At 38.5% G+C, this 19,327-nt stretch overlaps 1 protein-coding gene across 1 annotated transcript in view; it reads left to right on the top strand.

Moving 5' to 3' along the window:
• The window catches only part of TC2N (tandem C2 domains, nuclear), a 31,552-nt gene extending 15,330 nt beyond the window's left edge, over nt 1–16,222 (top strand). The window contains exons 3-12 of the mRNA XM_021400933.1: nt 236–466; nt 3,827–3,991; nt 5,460–5,551; nt 6,169–6,244; nt 7,242–7,342; nt 8,134–8,250; nt 9,147–9,338; nt 10,869–10,983; nt 11,459–11,658; nt 14,018–16,222. Of these exons, the coding sequence (XP_021256608.1) occupies nt 236–466; nt 3,827–3,991; nt 5,460–5,551; nt 6,169–6,244; nt 7,242–7,342; nt 8,134–8,250; nt 9,147–9,338; nt 10,869–10,983; nt 11,459–11,658; nt 14,018–14,128 (1,400 nt within the window). The 3' untranslated portion in view covers nt 14,129–16,222. The remainder of the gene's footprint in view (nt 1–235; nt 467–3,826; nt 3,992–5,459; nt 5,552–6,168; nt 6,245–7,241; nt 7,343–8,133; nt 8,251–9,146; nt 9,339–10,868; nt 10,984–11,458; nt 11,659–14,017) is intronic.

Below are 19,327 nucleotides of genomic sequence, written 5' to 3'. Positions count from 1 at the left end.
TAAGGGCAAGATAGCTATAAATATACAGCCTCAGGCAGAAGAATTGGTATTAGTACAGATATGAGGAAAAATATTTTTTCCAGGTACTTGTCTTGAATGCTAGTAAAACTGAATGCTAGCAGCAGTAATGTATCAAGCACAGATTCTATTAAATAAAAGAGATCTGTTCAGAGTATTGTTCCCAACTTAATGCACATGTAGACTGTCTGATTTTCTTGCTCTTTATTTTTAGCAGTTTCCATGGTGCAGGAATCTGAAGCTGTACCCACAAGCAAACCAGCTATTGTAGAGCAACCTCCATTGTCTTCTGTGTCAGTGAAGCGGCAAGTTGGCTGTTCAGAGGATTATCTGCTTTCTAAACTGCCCCTGGATGGGCAGGAGGTACCATTTGTGGTCCCACCATTCAAACTGGCTTACGTACAGCCAAAAAGCCTTCCTAGTACCTCACATGCTGGAGGAATTCAAGGTAAAATACAAACAGTGTTGCTGAAATAGTATGTGTTTCTGTTGGGAAAACCTGACCAAAGACTGTGGTACTTCATTAGGTATGTTAACCAGTGTCACTTTCTAACCAAAACTGAAGAAACTTTATTTTAGTGAGAGAAATTTCTTACTTTGCATATTATAACAAAAAGATCTCTCCCTGCCCTTCTCCCCCTTCTTACATATTAACTGTATTTACTATGTGGCTTTTAGAAATCTAGAGGAGGGCCCCAGGGGTGTGTATTTTTTCTTTTTAATCTAGTCTGTCAGTTGACTCAGAAATAGTTGTTTAGCATCTGCTATTCCTTGAAAGTTGTCAAGTACTCTTACAGATACATATTTTAAGTAGAACTTCTCTAGAAGCTTGGTCTTGTTACTTTTCTCTCTGGATATCCAGAGAGCTTTTTGGGAAGGGTATCACTCCAGTATGAATCTCTGTGATCCTGCATGAATGAAATTGAAAGCGGGGATTGCACACTAATGCTTATGCTTAAAGTAATGGAAGACATTGAAAAAAACAAAGCTCTAGTAAAGAGTTTATTGGAGTCAAGGGAAGACCTAATGTATCACCAGCATCCAGATCACTAAAGAAGAGTGATCTGGCTTTTGTGTTTATTGTAACGATACTTTTAGCATATTTACACATCTTCCTTTTCAAATCTCACCAATAGGAAGCATGTCCTACTATTTGTAGGAAGGTTTTAAGACCTTCCTCATCTGAGCCTAATCCCCTTTAGGTTTCCCTGCAGGTAGCCGGCAGAAGCATGCTACTCTCTGCCTCCCACCTAGCAGAGCTGGGCTGCTGCACGGAGGGATTGCTTGTTATATACAATGGCTGCTCTGAGAGTTAATGCCTCCTATTTTATTATGTTGGCCCACAACATCCGAGGTAGATGCTGCTGGTATAGCAGTAGAGGTAGAACCTTCCCACCAGTATTCTGTTACATGTTTTTGCCATGTGACAGATGGCAGCGGAGGGGCAGTCTGACAAAATGTTGTCTGACATGGAAGTGAGTATGAAGCAAAAGTGTGTCACGGAATTCTTCCATGTAGAAAAAATGATACCTACTGACATTCATCAACAGTTGCTGAACGTTTATGGAGACCAAGCAGTGGACGTGAGCAAAGTGAGGCAGTGGGTAGTGCATTTCAGCAGTGTCAACAGCAATGTGAAAGAAGCCATATTCTGGGCGGCCATGCAGATTTTTGCAGGAAGTCATACAGACTCTTGTTCATTGCTGGTGAAAATGCAGAGTTAATGGTGGTGATTATGCTGAAAAATCATATTTTGTAGCTGAGAATTTGCTTTATCAAATAGTGTTATTGTGCTGTTTGTATCTGTTGCAGTTTCCATGGAAATAAGTAGGAGGCATTACTTTTGGAGCAACCTACATATACATTCTTCAGTAGCTAGTTCTTGTAAAGAGTACTTGAACAAGGTATGGGAATGCAAGATATGTTGCTGGTAAATCCCTTCTCTCACAGAGTTTGCATTCAGACTCTGTCTTCGTCCTACTTCATCCTTAGGATACTGTACATGAAGGACTCTGAGGCACCAGAGTTTTCCAGTGAGAAGGAAGAGGGAAGGTGTGTTTAACAACCTTTATATAAATGTTTTCTCTGTCTGTGCTGTTCTCCAGGGTCTTATAAACCAGTGACTTGTCTTCACTGGGAGATATGTGAAGTAATCGTTTCTGAAGGACATAGTGAACAGAGTGGCCCTAAAGCTATAAAGTCAGAATATGTTCTGGCAGGATGGATAGGCTGTTTGTAATTGCTTCTCTTGAGCAAGTATTTTAAATTCTTGCATAAATATTTGAAAAGTGGATCTTATGTCAAGTAGGCAGCTTCCATTTTTTATGTTTGGAAATACAACTCTTTAAGCCTCGCTAAAGCTATGTTTAAAAATGCAAAGTTTACTTTTTAGGGAGATTTTCTAAATACAGGGAAGTGTGTTGTCATTCCTTCTTTACATTTGCCAAATCACCAGCTTGTTAAAAAAATACATTTAGAGTATTTGTTTCTTAGATCATTGTTAAATATCCATAGAAGCCCAGGTTCTATTCTCAGTTTCACTCCATTTTCTTTGCATGTCTGACCATTTTCCTTTATTGAAACAGGACATGCTCAGTGTTAGCTCTTGGCATCCTTTCTGAAAGCAATTAAGTTCTGGCAGGACTTCAATATTCACTGCAGTATATCTCATGCTCACAAAAGTAAATTAGCAGAAGTTAGCTCCTGGGCCGGAGCACTGATTTTACTGTCACCTATCATGTAGCAGTTCTTTACAGCTTCACTTTTAACATTCACTCTAACTTAGGTTCTGCTCAAGCCCGTTATACTTGAATTCTTCACTTATCAACTCTCATGTTCCATCTCACTGTTTTAGTTCTTTTTAACTTTACTACCACCTGGAAGAAAGGTGGTTATTTTGGCTAAATATACACAATAATACAATAATATTTTGCCTCTCATAGCACAACATATGCAGAATTGAAGGGACGTTATAATGGGGTAAAGAGCTATTTCATAGGTAGCCTGAAGTCTGGGGAGGTGAAGTGAGGGAAGCAGATGTCAGAGGCTGGCAGAGTCCAGGTCACCCCATCTCCTTTCTCTACTGGACTTCTTCTGGACACAAGGCTTCTTTCTGCTCCAGATAAAATGAATGACTACAGCAGTGTTCTTTACTGTTCTGCTGACCAGGATGTGTGTGTATTCTCTGAAAAAAATTATAAAGGAAATAAAAGTAGGGCAGCTGTGCCATAATGGACTGAGCAAATGGCTGGGATTCAAGCTTTCTCAAGTCTGTCTCCTTGCGTCTCGGCCAACGATTTAAGTCATTTTGGATCAGTGACTTCACCACTGACAGAATTCGTATGAAGACTGGATGACGCGATTACAGTCACAAGTTGCATTATCTTTCCATATAAGACTCTCTTGAAGGTCTGGGGGCTCATTAGTCAAGTGGGAGTGTCCTGGGATCACTTAGCCAAATAAGTGAGAGATTTTCTTTATGCATGACCCAAGCTTTCTAATGAATTTCTATCTTGGCCTTTGTCTTTAGAACCATCTGTATTTTAACTGTTGGGCATTTATTATGGAACACCAAGACAGGGCATGCATATATTTTTATGGCCAATTTCATTCCAGTACTTCCTAGCATGCTCTTGAAATCTAACATAATATATGTCTGTTTTCTTTTTTTTTTTCTTTCATTGAAGCAGATAATAATGAAATATTTTGTCCTTTCCCCTGAAGGCACTCAGCCTGCCTTATGAAGCCAGGCAGCATGTGTTATGTCTGTCTGGAGCTCTTGCATATGATGTTTACTTGTGCTTCACAGAATCTGCCAGAGCTTCTTTTGGTGACCGGAAAGCAGAACTGTGTGGTGTGTACCAGTGGCCTCGCTATGATGTATACAACCCGTTCTATTTGGAGCATCATGTTTCACCAGATCAGATTAGACGCTTCCAAGCCAAATCAGATAATAGGAAATTATATGGATCAGGTGAGAAGAACTGCACTCTTTGTCTTTCTGCATTTTCCAAAGTCTATAGGTAAGAGATAAAGCTATTACTGTACAGAAGTCATTTGATTATAGCAGTTCTCAAACTGATCAGGGAGCTGGCTTTGCCTGATATCCACCTGTACTGGTACTTTATATCTTTTAGGAGCTTAACAAGGCTAGCATGCATCACGTGACAGTAGATATAATGGCAAAGCAAGCTAGGGTAGCTCCCTCTGATTCAAAACAGGATGCAGTACTGGAGATTCTAGCTACCTACTATTTGAGGGAGAATGAACAAGGAAGTAGGGTGGTTTGTTGATTGAAGGAATGCCTGGGGAACATATGTATGGAGGCTGAAACAAGTACTAAAAACATTCAGGAGCAGATTATAAGAACAAGTAAAAAACCGGAAGCTGTGCCATGTGCCAGCTTTTACGTGGTTTGCTATTTAAGTTGCAAAAATGTCTCCACTTCTCACTGCATAATTATGTTTAATTACAGGGGAGGGCTGTGACACAGTATCAATAGAAGTTCAGATACAAAGTGTTTGGCTGCCTAGGCAAAACTTCTGTACCCTTCGCTGATATGTGTATCTTGTATAATGCATGCTGTTTACAGTAAAGTAGATGACTGTGTTGCTTGCTCTAAGTTTGCTAAGCAAACCCAGAAATTCAGAAAACTCATACACTTGTAGAAATGTGTGCATCTCTTCATCAAGTTGGAAGCTGGCAACAGCATGCATTTTTAAAGATATGTTTGTCAGAAAGGTATTGCATGCTTCTTTTACAGCTGGGGAAAAGTGTTTCAATCAGTGCTCGATTTTAAAAATAATTTTGAATCATCATAGAAACTAAATGGAAAGACCATATATTTTTCTAAGAGAACAAAACACGTATAATTTAAGTAGCTTTGAACACATACGGTTTTGCTGGACTTTTGCAAGCAACTGTGGTGGGAGCCCAGTGGGTTTTATAAAATTGTCTTAAACATCTTCCCTTCAGTTCATCATCTATTTCTCCATTATTTTTTTTTTAATCTAAGTAAACACTTCACTAGTTTGTCTTAGTAAGCTCAAACAGGAGAAAGGTCACTTAAGTGTGTCTAGAGTGCAGACTTGATTAAAGACAAAGGCTCAGTCATCTACTGAAAGCATGATTTCTGTCATAGAAGTAATTTTGAGGCAGGCTGTTCATTCTACCAGTGCTGCCAATGAGAACAGGTTTGACTGTTTCAAAGATGGAATGCTGTACTGGCTTCTTCTCACTGTTCTGTCATTTTAGGAGAGCATTTTGAGAATGGGAGGTGAGGAAAGGTGGTGAAACCCTTTCTTAGTTATCATCTAGTTAGGTTTTATTTCTGCCATGGATCTACTTAAATTTTAAAAAGTCCTCTTAGTTCTTTGTTCCTAGCAATGACACAGTTTGTACTGTTTTCTTTCTTTCTTTTTTTTTTTTTTTTGTCTTCTTAGTTAGCGATTTAAGAACTAGTGCTCTGCCTGGATCACTTGATTTAAGTCATTCAATGTTTGATCTCAGAAGTCCCCCTCATCGATTCATGAAGGTGAGTATTTCTCATGCCTTAGTTGTAACTCAGGTTATAGTGAAAACTCAGTACATTCAGTGTATGTTTCAGTCACACTGTTTCTGAGGAACCACTGAAGGACGTTGTCCTGTGCACTGGAAGGGCTAAAGGGAAAAGTTCAATGTCTTCACTAACTTTAAGTGTTTATTTTGCTGATGTCTCCTCTGGCTACTGCTATTCAGGTCCAACAAAGCTGCTGGGAAATGTGAGTAGGCTTTTAGTTAGGATAGGATAAGAGTATGTGATTTTTCCCATCACTTGAAAAGACGAACGCTAGAAGTTTACATTTATGCAAAAAACAATGCTCCATTTCATTTATTTATTTATTCCCAAATAATCATCTGTTACATGACGTGAACTTGCATACATATCAGTGAGTGAAAAAATCTGTTGGTCTAATGTGTCCCGTATTTGTTCTTTGCATCACAATAGTAACTCCATGCTGGACCAAGAGATTAGTAGGGAACGGATCAAAGAGTTGAAATGTCTTGTTTTGTTTTCATCACATCTTGTCTGATGGTAGAATTTCTATGACTTTCTGCATCTGTTGCTCTGACAGAAGGGGCATGTTTTGTTGTTTTTTTTCCCCTCTGCAGAGATATGATTCAGTCTCCAGTGTACCTAGCAGCACCTCTTCCAGGAAAGATTCACATGGCAGTAACAGGAGTCTGGGTGATGTTTTGTTTAACTTGTAATGCAATATCTCCTTTGCACTTGCAATACTGAGCTGTCTCTAACAATGATTTTTATTTTATGTATCTGTTTATTTTTGAGATGAATCTGATTAGCAAGTCAATGGGGATTACTTTGCAATTTGAAATTAAGAGTTTTGGACTTGTGCCTTCCTTTTGTCAGAAAATTGAGCCAGATGGGCCTTTGAAGAATGCAAGTTTTCATGCTTTTGAAAGATTAATCCCTGGATTTACCACCCCAAGGGAATGAAGAAATTACAGATTTTCAGTTAGAATAGAAAGTGGCACCTTGGCCACAGCTCTTGTCCATTTTTCATTTATTAGTATTTTTCTGTGGGAGGTATTTTGGATCCAATACCCAATACATTGAGAATTATGCAAGAAAATTGCATGCAAACCCAGTATCTTTAGTTAGAGAGAAATGCTGAAGAAGTGGAGGTGATGCAAAATAAACCTTAAAAATCGAGTTCCCATAAGAGTCTCCCTAGTAAAAGTCAGAATTTCATCCAGTCTCCTCAACACAACAAAGAAACTCTGGATATTAAGTGACTCTCAGAGAAAAGGCCAAAAGTGAAATGTTTCTTAGGCTGGTTGAGAAAGATAAATGGCAGGCCAGCTTATAAACTTAACACTGGAAGTGATTAATCTAAGGGAAGCAATAGATTTTTTTGGATGTGTTTTGGGTGTCTTAGGAATATGCCCTTTTTCTTTCTAAAAGATATTTGAGTGCAACACAAGTTATTGACTTCAATAGAGATAACTGAGGTAAACTGCGGAATTAAAATGCAGGTCAGTCAACAGGACTTCATGGATATTTTATCCTTAAAGTTTCTGTGTTAGGATATTTCAAACGTATGTTCTGAGAAGCTTTCAAAGATAGGCAGTCCACCTACTAATAGGTACCTTTATTCTTGGAATTAATTTTTATGATACTGCATTGCTTCTGAAAACACTAATTCGCCCTTTTTTCCCCACAGATACCATTACTTTATCAGGTGATGAACGAGACTTTGGAAGACTGAATGTAAAGTTGTGTTATGTTCCTTCTGTGGAGCAGATCTGGATCACAGTTTTACATGTCAGTAAATATAAATAAGTAAATATTAATAACCTGATTTTTATTTACATAAATAAATGGCTATTTTAATATGCTTTTTGTTAAAGTACCCGAGAATCAGATTTAACAAGAATAATGAGAATGAAGGAATACTCTGAAGAGAAAAAAAATTAATAATAATACTTTCAAGTATTAATATAAGGACAATTCAGTCAAACATTCCTTTTTGGGGCTGACAAACTGTTGGACATGGATAAAGAAGCTGAGCAGGTCATAGACTGATGCTGCTGTAGAAATTTCCACTGGAAATTTGGAGACAGCAATTTGAAGCCAGTTTAGAGGCACCATTTAACTGACCAAATCTAATAGTTCTCTCAGGGCAGAACATTGAGGATGTATAGTTCTTGTGGGTTTTTTGTTAACTGATGTGATGCTGTGACCCTGGCTGCTTTATACATTTCCAGGAATTGTGAATAATTTTTAGGCAATGGAACTTTTATTACTCAGAAACCTTGTAACTATACCAAATGATAAATTTGCAAGATTACGTAAGGAATTTTGTAATTTATCTGCTGTTGAACTTCCACATAGTGAAATAATTAAAATCTGCTGAAAAACTTTTTACCCTCTGCTGTGGAGGTGAATTATTAAATGTTCTGAAGTGACATAGTCATTACCCTGGCTCTGATTTGCATTCAGTATTACAGGAATTATGTATAATTCTCAAGCAGTGTAGAAGACCTTATGTTTCTAAGTTGTCTGAAAGCTAGTGGCTTGCATTATCTCATCTGACTCTGTTTTCAATGTTGTAGTGCAAAGGGCTGAGCTGGCCTTCCAGTTGTGGGGAAAATCCTTGTATCTATGTCAAGGGAATTCTCACGCTGCCCAAGCCTGTGCAGTTCAAATCCTCTGCCAAGGAAGGCTGCAATGTAAGTAGAAGCCGGAAAAAACACCAATAAATTTTTCTTTTTCCCCCCAAAATAATGGGCCAAATAATGGATTTTTACAGTGGACCAACACCCAATTCTGTGCCATGTTTGCTGTGGTAACAGGTTACTATTTCCCTTTTCCTCTCTTTTTTTCTCCCCATTTCCAAAGTATCAGAATCCTTTTACAAGGCTTGTTCCAGTTCCTCCCCCCTTTACCCTCCATTGTATCCTCCCTTTTCTCCCAAGTCTGCAGGACAGTTGTGGGATACACTTACAGAGTATCATGAATCATTCTGGTCTTGGCAGTTGAATGGTGGGGGAGTGGAAGAAATCTAAACATACCTGTAGATGCAGATTCACCTGGGGAAGGTAAATGATGAATTACTGCTTCCACCCCTTCACTAGGGCAAGAGGCAAAGTCATGCTTTGTCCCTGCTAAAATTACTAAGAATTGGTCATGGAGCACAGGATTCCTGATGGTGGCAGTATAGGAAGATAAAGGGGTTGGGGCCTGGAGGAGAGAGGGGAAGCAATATAAACAACCCATAATATGAGTCAGAGGTGAAAGAATGTAAAATGAGCAGAGAGACTGAAACAAAAGGCCTCAGGACAACTTTCTATGGCAATGTGTGTATGCTGTTGTAAAGCTGCAGAAGAGATGGCAGCTTGTCCTGGTAGTGAACAAGATTCCAGAGCCTTGTCCCTTGCTGGGGTGTGACAGTGAGATGGAAAGTCTGCATGAGCTTGCCCACTGTAAAATTACACCTCTTCATGACTACTTAAAATGGTATCCATGAGCAGTGGCCACAGGACCCTGGAGCCTTTGTTTCTAAGTTTGGGATCTAATGAGACTCTCTTACCAAAGTCATGTTACCTGTGTCTTTTTTTTTTTTTAGGACATTGAATTTATGGAAACTTTTGTATTTGCCATTAAGCTGCAAAGTGTTCAAACTGTCAGATTGGTGTTTAAAATCCAGACACAGACTCCTAGGAAAAGAACAATTGGAGAGTGCTCTTTGTCATTGCGGGAGCTCAGCTCAGAGGAGTCAAATCATTGGCTGGATATATCTCCTCCTTCCAAAGCACCAGTAAGTGCCAATACCATAAATGCATATCATTGTATGACCTAGGAAATGCTGTTGGAAATGAAAGTAAAATAATTCCATAGTAACACCAAAGAGGTTGTTTCTTTTTCCCGCTTTCTTGGATGGGGGACATTAGATGGAAGAAAAAAAAAGGCACTTCTGAACTGTGTACATCCCTGCTATGGTCATAAACTACAGCTGTTTCTGGGAAAAAAAAAAAAAACTAGAACTAGCTTTTCAACAACATAGCCTGTGGCTGGAGGGAGGGACATTCTGGGAAGACCTTCCAGGGCACGGAGTAATTGCCTTTTCCTACCAGAAGAACATCAGAAAATCCATAGGACTCACAGCAAGAGCTCACAGCAAATGGAATTTGATTTTATTATGGAAGAAAACACTAAGACCTTCAGTGGCTTTAAACTGCACATATATACATGCATATTATTGTGTTTAATGTTCAGATTACGTGCTGTGAAGTAATAATTCAGACAGTTCATTTCCATTAGAGTAATAAAAAACAGGTGGTTATCAAGTGCCATTTTCACAGTGGGATTCCTTTCCCCCTACTCCCACTTTGTTTGTTTCTTCTACAGATTGTGTCTAGACATTTGTATTTTTAACAAATTAAACTTGAATTGTCAATTCAAAAGCAAATTTTATCTAAATATGTCTAAGCAATATGAGTGACACTCTTGATTTCTAACATATTACACTTTATATCTGTACTTCTAACAACTATTGCTTCAAAAGCAGTAACTTTCTATAAAGAAAGTAAGTAAAAGAGAATGCTGCTTTAGACGCCACTTCATCCTAGCATAAATTCCTGAATCATCCCATTGTTCTCTGTCCATGTTGGTTTTCCTCACTGTTGTATCCAAGAGCTCTTCAGACACTGCAGGCCATGAACTACCCTGTAAAGCAACAATTTTCTCTTAATTCCCAACAGAGCTGAGTCAGTGGCTCCCTCTCAGGTTCACACAGAAAGTGTGTGGCTGAGCTGTCAAGAGAATTTGGATCTCTTAAGTGAACTGAAGTGAACCAAATCTGTATCTTTGTATATTGTTGCTTGTATCTCCATATTGCAAAATGTAAAAGAGAAGAAGGAAAATTCCAAAGTTTTTTCTGTTAGTAAAGCATGCCCGTTCTCTCACTTTCACACCCAGATTTAGTAGAGCTACTACTGCATGTCTGGTTTTTCCTCTCTGTGTCCACTCCTACCACTGAGGAATCTTTCCCAGGTGAAACTTGAGGACTCAATTATTTTTCCATTATCTTTGGCTGCAGCCCATTAGGGCCATACGTGCACTGCACATAAGCAGTGCATCAGTGGAGCACATGTACAGCAGCTGTGGCAAGTGCAAGATGCATTACTTACTGTGCATCTGCAGGTTGTATATACAACACATACTTATATTTCTGTCCAGGAAATCCCAGATAGGAACGAGGGAGCCCAACATATAACAGAATTCCTGCATTTCCTGAGTTTATAAGCAACTTAATCCAGATGTTATGGCAACATTCTTCTGCTTGTAGGTGTGCCGCACAGAACTTCAAATAGGAACTTGTTTTCAAGCAATAAACAGGAGGATTCAGTTACAGATTCTTGAAGCACAAAATCTTCCAATTTCATCGACACCGCTGTCTTTAAGTAAGTTACATCAGCTGTCTAAAACCATTTGTAGTGGGTAAAATGCTGCTCAAATGGGTTGGCAATTTATAGCATTTCTTACAAACCTCAGACTAACATATTGTGAAGTGGGCTTCCATTGCCAAGGCTTGTTTCCATAGATGTCTTATTTGATTACATTCTGTTTGGTTTGAAGCTGCACATTATGTATTCTGGAAGATATTTATCCCAATATTAATCTTGACATACAATAGCATTAGCTTGCACTTGCTGTTTGGATATGTGTTAATCAGTTCTACATCAGTGAACATACTCGGTTTGTGTGACTGCTCAGGAAAGCTATCGTACAATTCTTTTGGCCAGGCTTTTGAGAAATTGTTGCAATTTGAAACATGCATATGGATCTTGTCAGCTCCTCTTTTTGGGTGTATTTGTGAGTAACCTTTTGTGTGTTATGCCTTTCTTCTTCCCTCTTTCTCTTTTTACTTTGTGCTAGGTTTCTTTGTGAAAGTTGGAATGTTTAGTACAGAAGGGCTGATCTATAAGAAGAAGACTCGTCTTGTGAAGTCAACTAATGGCCAAGTGAAGTGGAGAGAAATGATGATTTTTCCAGTTAGCCAAGCTGAACAAGGAATCAGTTTTCTCATCAAACTCTACAGCAGAAGCTCAGTGAGAAGAAAACACTTTCTAGGACAGGTTGGTTTCTGCTAATGTGATATTCTTGATATTTTTTACTTAAATCCAGTTACAGGGTTGTTGGTTTTTTTTGTTGTTGTTTTTATTTAAAGTATTTTAAAACTCTTCCAAAAAAGGCAGTGTATAAAGAAATAGTGAATTTGAACAAACTTCTGGATATAAACTCTGGGCTCTTGAACATCACAAGCATCATAATAGGAGTTGACATTTGATTTTTCTTTAAAAAGGAAGTCCTTATGTCATTTTTGTGTGGAAAGTTATTACATGAAAGATTCCTTCTTATGAACAGGTGTATGATGTTGTCCTTTCCTCTAGGCTTTCTAAAGAAAACAAACACAGCATTCACAACAGCTCAGTGACCTACAGTGTACTCTACAGAAAGAGGGTGTGTACTAGTACACTCACAAGCAGGTGTGTGTAGCAGGAAATACAACAGCAACGACAGCAGATTGCCCTTCTGAGCTAAACAGTGCTGTAGTCAGCACAGTATTCTGAATGTATATGATCAAGTTATAACATGAACAAACACAAAATGATTTTTTAGCTGAATGGTTGTTTTTGTTTTATTTTAACAGCTGGAACCTCTGTAGTATCTCTATGAAAGCATTTATGTGATCGTATTTATTTAATCACCATACTTTATAAAAGTTGGTTGTCTGGTTTCTTTTTATTGTCTCTGTTGTCATCTTCTAGTTGCTCTAACTTACCATCATCCTGCCTCTTCTTTCTCTGCTTTTCTTTCATAGCTGTTCTTAATGCTCAGTGCATTCCAGCTGTTCTTAATGCTCAGTGCATTCCCTGATCCAGATAGATCTACTAATATAATTTTAATATATACAGAAATTAATAATGTGGAGTGATTTTGAGACTCCAACTGTTAAAGCCATTTGCTAACTGAAGGATGGACTATACTGTCCGTGGGTACAGAAAATGGTAGTTTCCCATTCTGGCAATGTATTTTGTGCATGCTGGGCACATGCACTTTAGGAGATGCTGATCTGCTATAGAAATGATGTGCCAGCAAGAGTTACATGATCTTCCTCCATTTTATCGAGTATCATGTCCCACATATTCCATCTTTCTGTGTTTCATATTAGTAGAACTAGACTTGGAATGGGGAAAGAAAAAAGAAATTGTTCTTTTTCGTTGTAATACCTTGGGGCAAAACTAATTGGGCATGATTTTGCAGTCAGTTAGCAGTATGTGAGGTCATCTCAATCTGATGAGTTGCATTTAATCATGGATCTTATTTTTACAGGGAGCAAATGAACTACTTCTGCTCTTAAGTTATTTGGAAAAGGTTGTTTCAGCTCATGCAGGCAGATGTTGCCACATAACACATGAAGACATAAAATACGGCTCAGGGAAAAACGTACTTTGAGCAATTGGCTGGGTAGCTGGAAAAAGATGAATATAGCTAGATCTGTTAACTTCGTTCTTCAGAGAATGATGATTAATTGGATGCTGTTCTAAAGTAGACAACACTTTGATTAGGTTGCATTTATGAGCATGTCTTCAATCATGAGCAAGATGTATCTTGAATCTCTGTGGATGAAACATCAGCTGTCTGTGGTATTCTGGAAGACATTATTCTCACTTGAGGAATCATGCCTCAACAGTGTGGGCTAAATGTTCTTCATGGTGAAGGTTTCTGAGAAGTATTAAAAGGACTTATTCTTGGAAGAGCAGTGGAAATGGGGTCCCATAAATGATGATACCTACTTACATAGAATTCTTTTGGCAGTTGAAGCTGGTGATAATTTTTTAGGGGGAAACTTCCTTCTTGTACTTCATTTCCTTGTTTAATGGCTTCTATCCATTAGTTTAGTATTGAGAAGAGATGGGCTCTTTCTGCGTGACTATGTGTGCTACAGGCACGTTAGTAACCTCTGTGGAATGCAGGTTTGGCCTTGTCTGTTGGAGTGTGTGATTTTAAATGCTCATGAAAAGGCTGGACAGCTAAATGTGGGTGCCAGGTGGCTTGCAGCCAACTGGAGTTTGACTGCATGGTCCAGAGAGTCATTGCTGCCCTCATGGGCCCTTGACCCCAGCACATGAATTTGAATGAAGCAAGGAATGCTTGACTTAAAACATTTTGTTAACTAGCAAAACATTAGTGTATAGTGAGCTCTCTAAACTCCTATTTGTTTAGAGACTAAATATAAACCCAGACTCCCTCTGTTCCCAATTGGAAGCCAAGTTATGTTAGTCTTAACACTATTTGTCTCTAATACTTTGTTTGCAGTCTACATGTTGCATCTCATTCTACACTTACATGGAATTTATTTGGAACTAACATAGGCTGGACTTCTGTGTTACATCAGGTGAACTTCATTTTGTTTCTTTCTTCTTCTTGCAGATCTGGATCAGTTCTGACAGCAATAACAGTGAAGCAGTAGAGCAGTGGGAAGATACAATCGCTAACCCTGAAAAAGTTGTTGTTAAGTGGTACAGCCTTGGGCCATCTTGAAGACTGGAGATGAAACTCAGGACTTTTTCTCCACAAATATATTCTTATACTGTTTAAATACGAATATAAATAAAAAGAAAAATACTGTCTACACAAGCTGTTCAAAAGGACTCCACTGTATCATGCCTCCATGTTAACTGGAAAAACTCAATTTCCTGAAGAGAAATACTGCCTAAATATTATTAAGAGGAAGACTTAAGCAATGGGAAGAGCACTCATTTGGTTTTAAAAAGCCCACCTCTTTTTCCCCTTTCAGGCTCTGTAAGAGTATAGAAATCTAATCTTGGAGAGAGAGTGTGTGAATCAACATCATCTTCACTAGTTACAGACTTCATCTTCACATCTGCAATCATGTCTTTGGCACACTTCACAACTCATGGGAATCAGTCTGGTCAGTGGCTTGATCCTAGATACTTTTGAGCCTCTGAGGCTGCACCTGTATTGACAACATTTGACCAGAATAATGTGTGCCTCAGCAGGTGGGAAAGCTGTGGCTGTAGCAGGAGGCCTAAAGGGAACTATGCAATAATGCAGCACCCAAACGCTTTTCTAATCTCTGCCTCTGGCGAAGAGTTGTTCAGTGCACCGACATGCCAATATCTTGGGTTTTCATCCATCCTTCTCTCTATTCTAAACAGAGGAACTGGAAGATAAAAGTTTCTCTGACTATGTGGAATCTTAAGTGGGGCCCTCCAGCCTCACTGGTTTGTGAATGCTGGAAGGAATAAGGGGAATACTGTATAGAGATACCGGCTCTGCCTAGGACCAGAGCCAGATTTTTAATATAAATTAGTTTATTATGTATAATTCTTACATGTAAATGACTTCCTATCTAATCAACAATGTTTTACCATTTGCTTACTTTACTAAAAGCCAGACTAATGTTCTTAAGGAGTAAGCAAATATTTACTGATGAAGTGTATATTTCTTACAAACAAGTAAGAATACCATACTTTTATTGCAAATGATATTTTTCCTACAAAATCCTAAGATTATTTTTCTACTAGTCCCCATGTTTTCAGGGGTCTGTTCATAGTTATTTTTAAGGGGGGAAAAACGCTGATTATGTAATAGATGCATCTAAAAGCAAAGACGTCTTTGCACTACATTAACTACTGATTGAACAAAAAATATATTCCATGATATACATCACTTACACATCTAATGTTGGCTGTCTGAGCTGCTCAAATATGTGTTTGTATAGACATTGAATAACAGTGTCTTTTTTATAACTTGGAATCCATTCAAACATCTGACACAAGAATTGGAGTGGTGGTGAGAGTACTCACTGCTTGAAGGCAAAGGAACAGTGGGGGGCAGAGAAAGCACTGAAACAGGAAGGCATGTTGTTTTTAAGCAGAGAGCTCAAAGCTTCTTTATTTCAGCCTTTTTGACTTCAAATAAGGGCCAAGCAAAGAAATGGAATCTCTTTGATTTTTTTTTTTAATCAGTTGTTAATTAAAACTTTTAAAACTTCTGCCACCTAGATTTTTTGGAAATGATTTTTAAAATGGGCAAACAAAAGTGTTTTCCCTGGGTCTTACGTGTTCTGCTTTTGGACCCATTTTTATATATGAACTGAAATAGTTTTTGCATGTTACTTGGAGAACAGATGTTGGTTTTTGCTTTGACAGATGCTCCTTGCAAAGCTCCCATTTGGCCCAGTGGATCTGGACTTGAGATGTCAGTGTCCATCCAGTTACCGTACTTGGGATGAGCCTGGCCAGTTGGGTAAAATGAAAAAAGGAATTGGACTAAGCTGATGTTCTTGGAGTGGCTCTGCTTGAATACAGGGATCTTTCTATTCATTGTGGCTGTACTGCAGTAAACAAAAGTGCAAACTAACTGTTTCCTTATGCAGAATGCTGTTCTGTTTGAAAGAGAGGACAGGGAATATTCCAGTGTTTTGGAGGCTTCAATTACCACAAAAGTGGCTCTGCAGTGATTGCCAACTCAGTGGATATTGTATAAAATGGACTTAGTTGGCTGTTTTAAGACGCTGAGCCTTTTGGAGGCCTAACTAGTAATGTCTCATTTTTCCTATGTTAATATTTAATCTATGTATTTATAATAAAACTTATAAACACAAAATAATCCATCTCTTTTTTTTTTTTAATTGTGTATACCAGTGTTCACCAGCATAACAAATTGAAGTTCAAATCCTACCTTTTTTCTCTGATAAAATGCTGAGAATGGAAAAATTTTTGATGTAGTACTGTGTGTGGGTGTTGATAGCCAACACCTCATGTATATATATGGTCTCAGGTCCGCACAGGTCCTATAGCACTGTGAACAATGTACTCTGAGGCCTGCTTCATCCTGTGCTCATTCCCAGCTGTTGGGGTTTTCTGTATTGCTGTATATTCAAGTAATAATTTCATGAATTCTTAATAGTTGGGAAAAGAAAAATGTTTGTTCCACTGCTCATCAGATCTGGAGTTACTCAACTAGTGTGAAATTCCATCTTCTTCAGAAAAAAAGTTGCATCTTTCTTCTCTTACCTCTCTACAGATACATTTCCAACACTGCCAGTGAAGATTTAGGAGGAAGTCTTCCTGGCTAGAGATCACCTTAGTCTTCTGGAAGAGAAAAATAATGCATCACTTGAAAACATAAATTAGCAAAGATGTTTATGCAATCAAGGATACTTGCAAAAGTAGCATAAACGATGTCTCAGAGCACTCTTCTAAGAGTGACAGTTCTATGTTGTCCCTTGAATGCATGTTCAGCTACTCTTTTGATTATAGGTTATATCCAGGTTTACTGACATTGAAAAATACTATTGTGAAAACTGTCACTTAATTTGTATATATGAAGTACTCATGGTTTATAGTTAGATTTGCTGTTGCTTCTAGTTAGTGACTCACTCAGCTCAAAAACAGTAGAGGTTCAGAAGCTGCATTGATTTTATTTAAATCCACACAAAACGAGTGTACGTTAATTGGAACAACAGATCTTGTGTTATATGTTATTCATAGAGAGATCTGTGCCTCCTTAGAAACCACCCCTAGACTAAACTTAATCAGATTTTTCAGAATGTATGTATATAATTGCACTAGTAAATTAAACAATTGTGTTTAAAATTTGTTTATGATTAAGAGCATTCTGTATGTGAACAAGACCAATAAATTTATTTTTCAAGTCTTAACATCTCAATGGCATGACATGGCATTCCTTTTAAGGAAAAAAAATGCAAGCTTCTACCTCAAAAGATGAGTGGGTGTAACAGTTTGTAAACCACAATGCCATAAAACGTTAGCTGGAAATTAACTGTAGCTGAATCTATCATTTGTGATCACAATGCAGATAGTGCCATCCTGCTAAATCCATTAGACACCTCTGGATTGTCCTTTTGTTGGAAGGACATTTGTATAAAACAAAAGGTAATTTTGTCATTCAGCTAAGCACATGTGCTGTTTGACTTAAAGACTGTCTGCCCAATGGAGATTGCTTTTGAGTTATGAGTTACTTTTGCAGCCAAAGCGTAAGGTTGTCTAGAAACTGGGGGCAGGGCTGTTCCATTTCTTACTTTCATCCTGCCAAAATATGTATGACATGGGAGGGAGGCTGCATAGTTGTGGAAAGCTTGGCATAAATCATGCTGGACGTGATATACCCTCCTTGTTTTTCCAGCTTCTGCTGTAAAATTACATCACCATGTAAATAGAGCTCTGTACATGATCTCATGCTTGGTGTATGGAAAAAGCCATCACTAAAATCAGCACCATGTTCCACAAACATTGTTCCAGCAGATTTATATTCTTCTCTCCAGCATATGCCGAGGGACAGTCCATGATCTCTCGCAGTCTATGGCAAAACTCCCATTGTATTCAGCAGAGGCAACTGGTCTTCAAGGTTGATTTGGTTATTTCAGCATTGTGATGGTATGATTTATCTTCCAAAAAGTCACAGACAGCATATTTTTTTTAACATATTAAAAATAGCTAAAAATCTGTCCGTGATGGTGTTTCTCTAGAAATGTAGCGTCACTGAAAACGGATTTGCATCTCTTACATGTAATGCAATTCTTTCCATAGATTTCAGTGGCTTTCGAACAAACCCTCTGTATTGATTACTCTGCTATTTGTCTAACCGTACCACTTCTTGCTGCAATGCTCTTCTTGCTCTCTATGCATGAATAAGTCTTCAAAGGATGTCTGCTTCTGCAACTAACATTCTAATATCTAGTAATATCTCCCTTCTTTAGCTGGTACTGGGACCAGCAGCACTTCTGCCCTTCTTTAGAAGTTTGAAGAACTAGCTAAAAGCACAAGGCTTTCAATCCTAGGACTTGGATCACGTCTGATGCTCAGCGTTCCTGAGCTACATTTGCCTGTGACTCGGATGGTATGGTTCTTTTGAAGCTCCCTGAGTTCTGTGTTGGCTGCTGCCACTGAATACAACAATGGGATAAATCAGCTGTAACCTCTTGTGTGTCTCTGCCAGACACATCTTTCTTCCTCCAGAAATTACCTTAGGAAATCGTTTTGAATGGTGAGAAGAGGAGGAGCAAGCTGTTTGTGCTTCTGACCTTAGATGACAATCAGTTTGGTCGACTGCCTTTAAGTGTGCTGTTACGCAAGGAGGAAGTGTGATGAGATCTGTAGCTCCAGGTGGAGAGAGGCCTGTGCCTCCTGTGTATATGACCTAGGAAACACCTGTTAGCCTGGGGACTGGAATGCCAAATGCCAATGGGAGAGGCAGTCATGCTGTAATTTCTACCTTTCCCTTGAGAAATGCTATGGAGCTATGGAGCAGCTAGATAGGGAAATTTTCTGTAGCAGGAATTCCTACAGCTGACACATTTCTATGAAGCAGAGCACTGAGATACCTTAGGAGCCTTTGGAAAAAAAAAAAAAAAAGAGTTGTAGGAATATTAGTGCTAAGTCTAGCCAACCTTTGTGATAGCTTGTGATACAGAGCAGCAGAAGAAAACGGCACGTTACACCCAAAACAGGGCTGGGTCTCCCCTGCATTAGCACCCATTAGTCTTTCAAATATTTTTTGTGCTTATCTGTTGCTTTTAACGCTGCAAGGACAGATTGGCTAAGTGATTGTTAAAGGGAGGTAGTGAGGGAGGTGAAATAAAAGCAGTTTTGTTTTGAAAAACAGTGTAACGTGTCTGTAACTATTGACAAAGCATTCATTTGACGTGACTTACATAGCTGATTACGCAGGTAGATATTTGCTTATGTTCTG

This window comes from Numida meleagris, chromosome 6, assembly GCF_002078875.1.
Source record: "Numida meleagris isolate 19003 breed g44 Domestic line chromosome 6, NumMel1.0, whole genome shotgun sequence".
Lineage (NCBI taxonomy): Eukaryota > Metazoa > Chordata > Aves > Galliformes > Numididae > Numida > Numida meleagris.
This window is presented reverse-complemented; position numbering and strand designations above follow the sequence as displayed.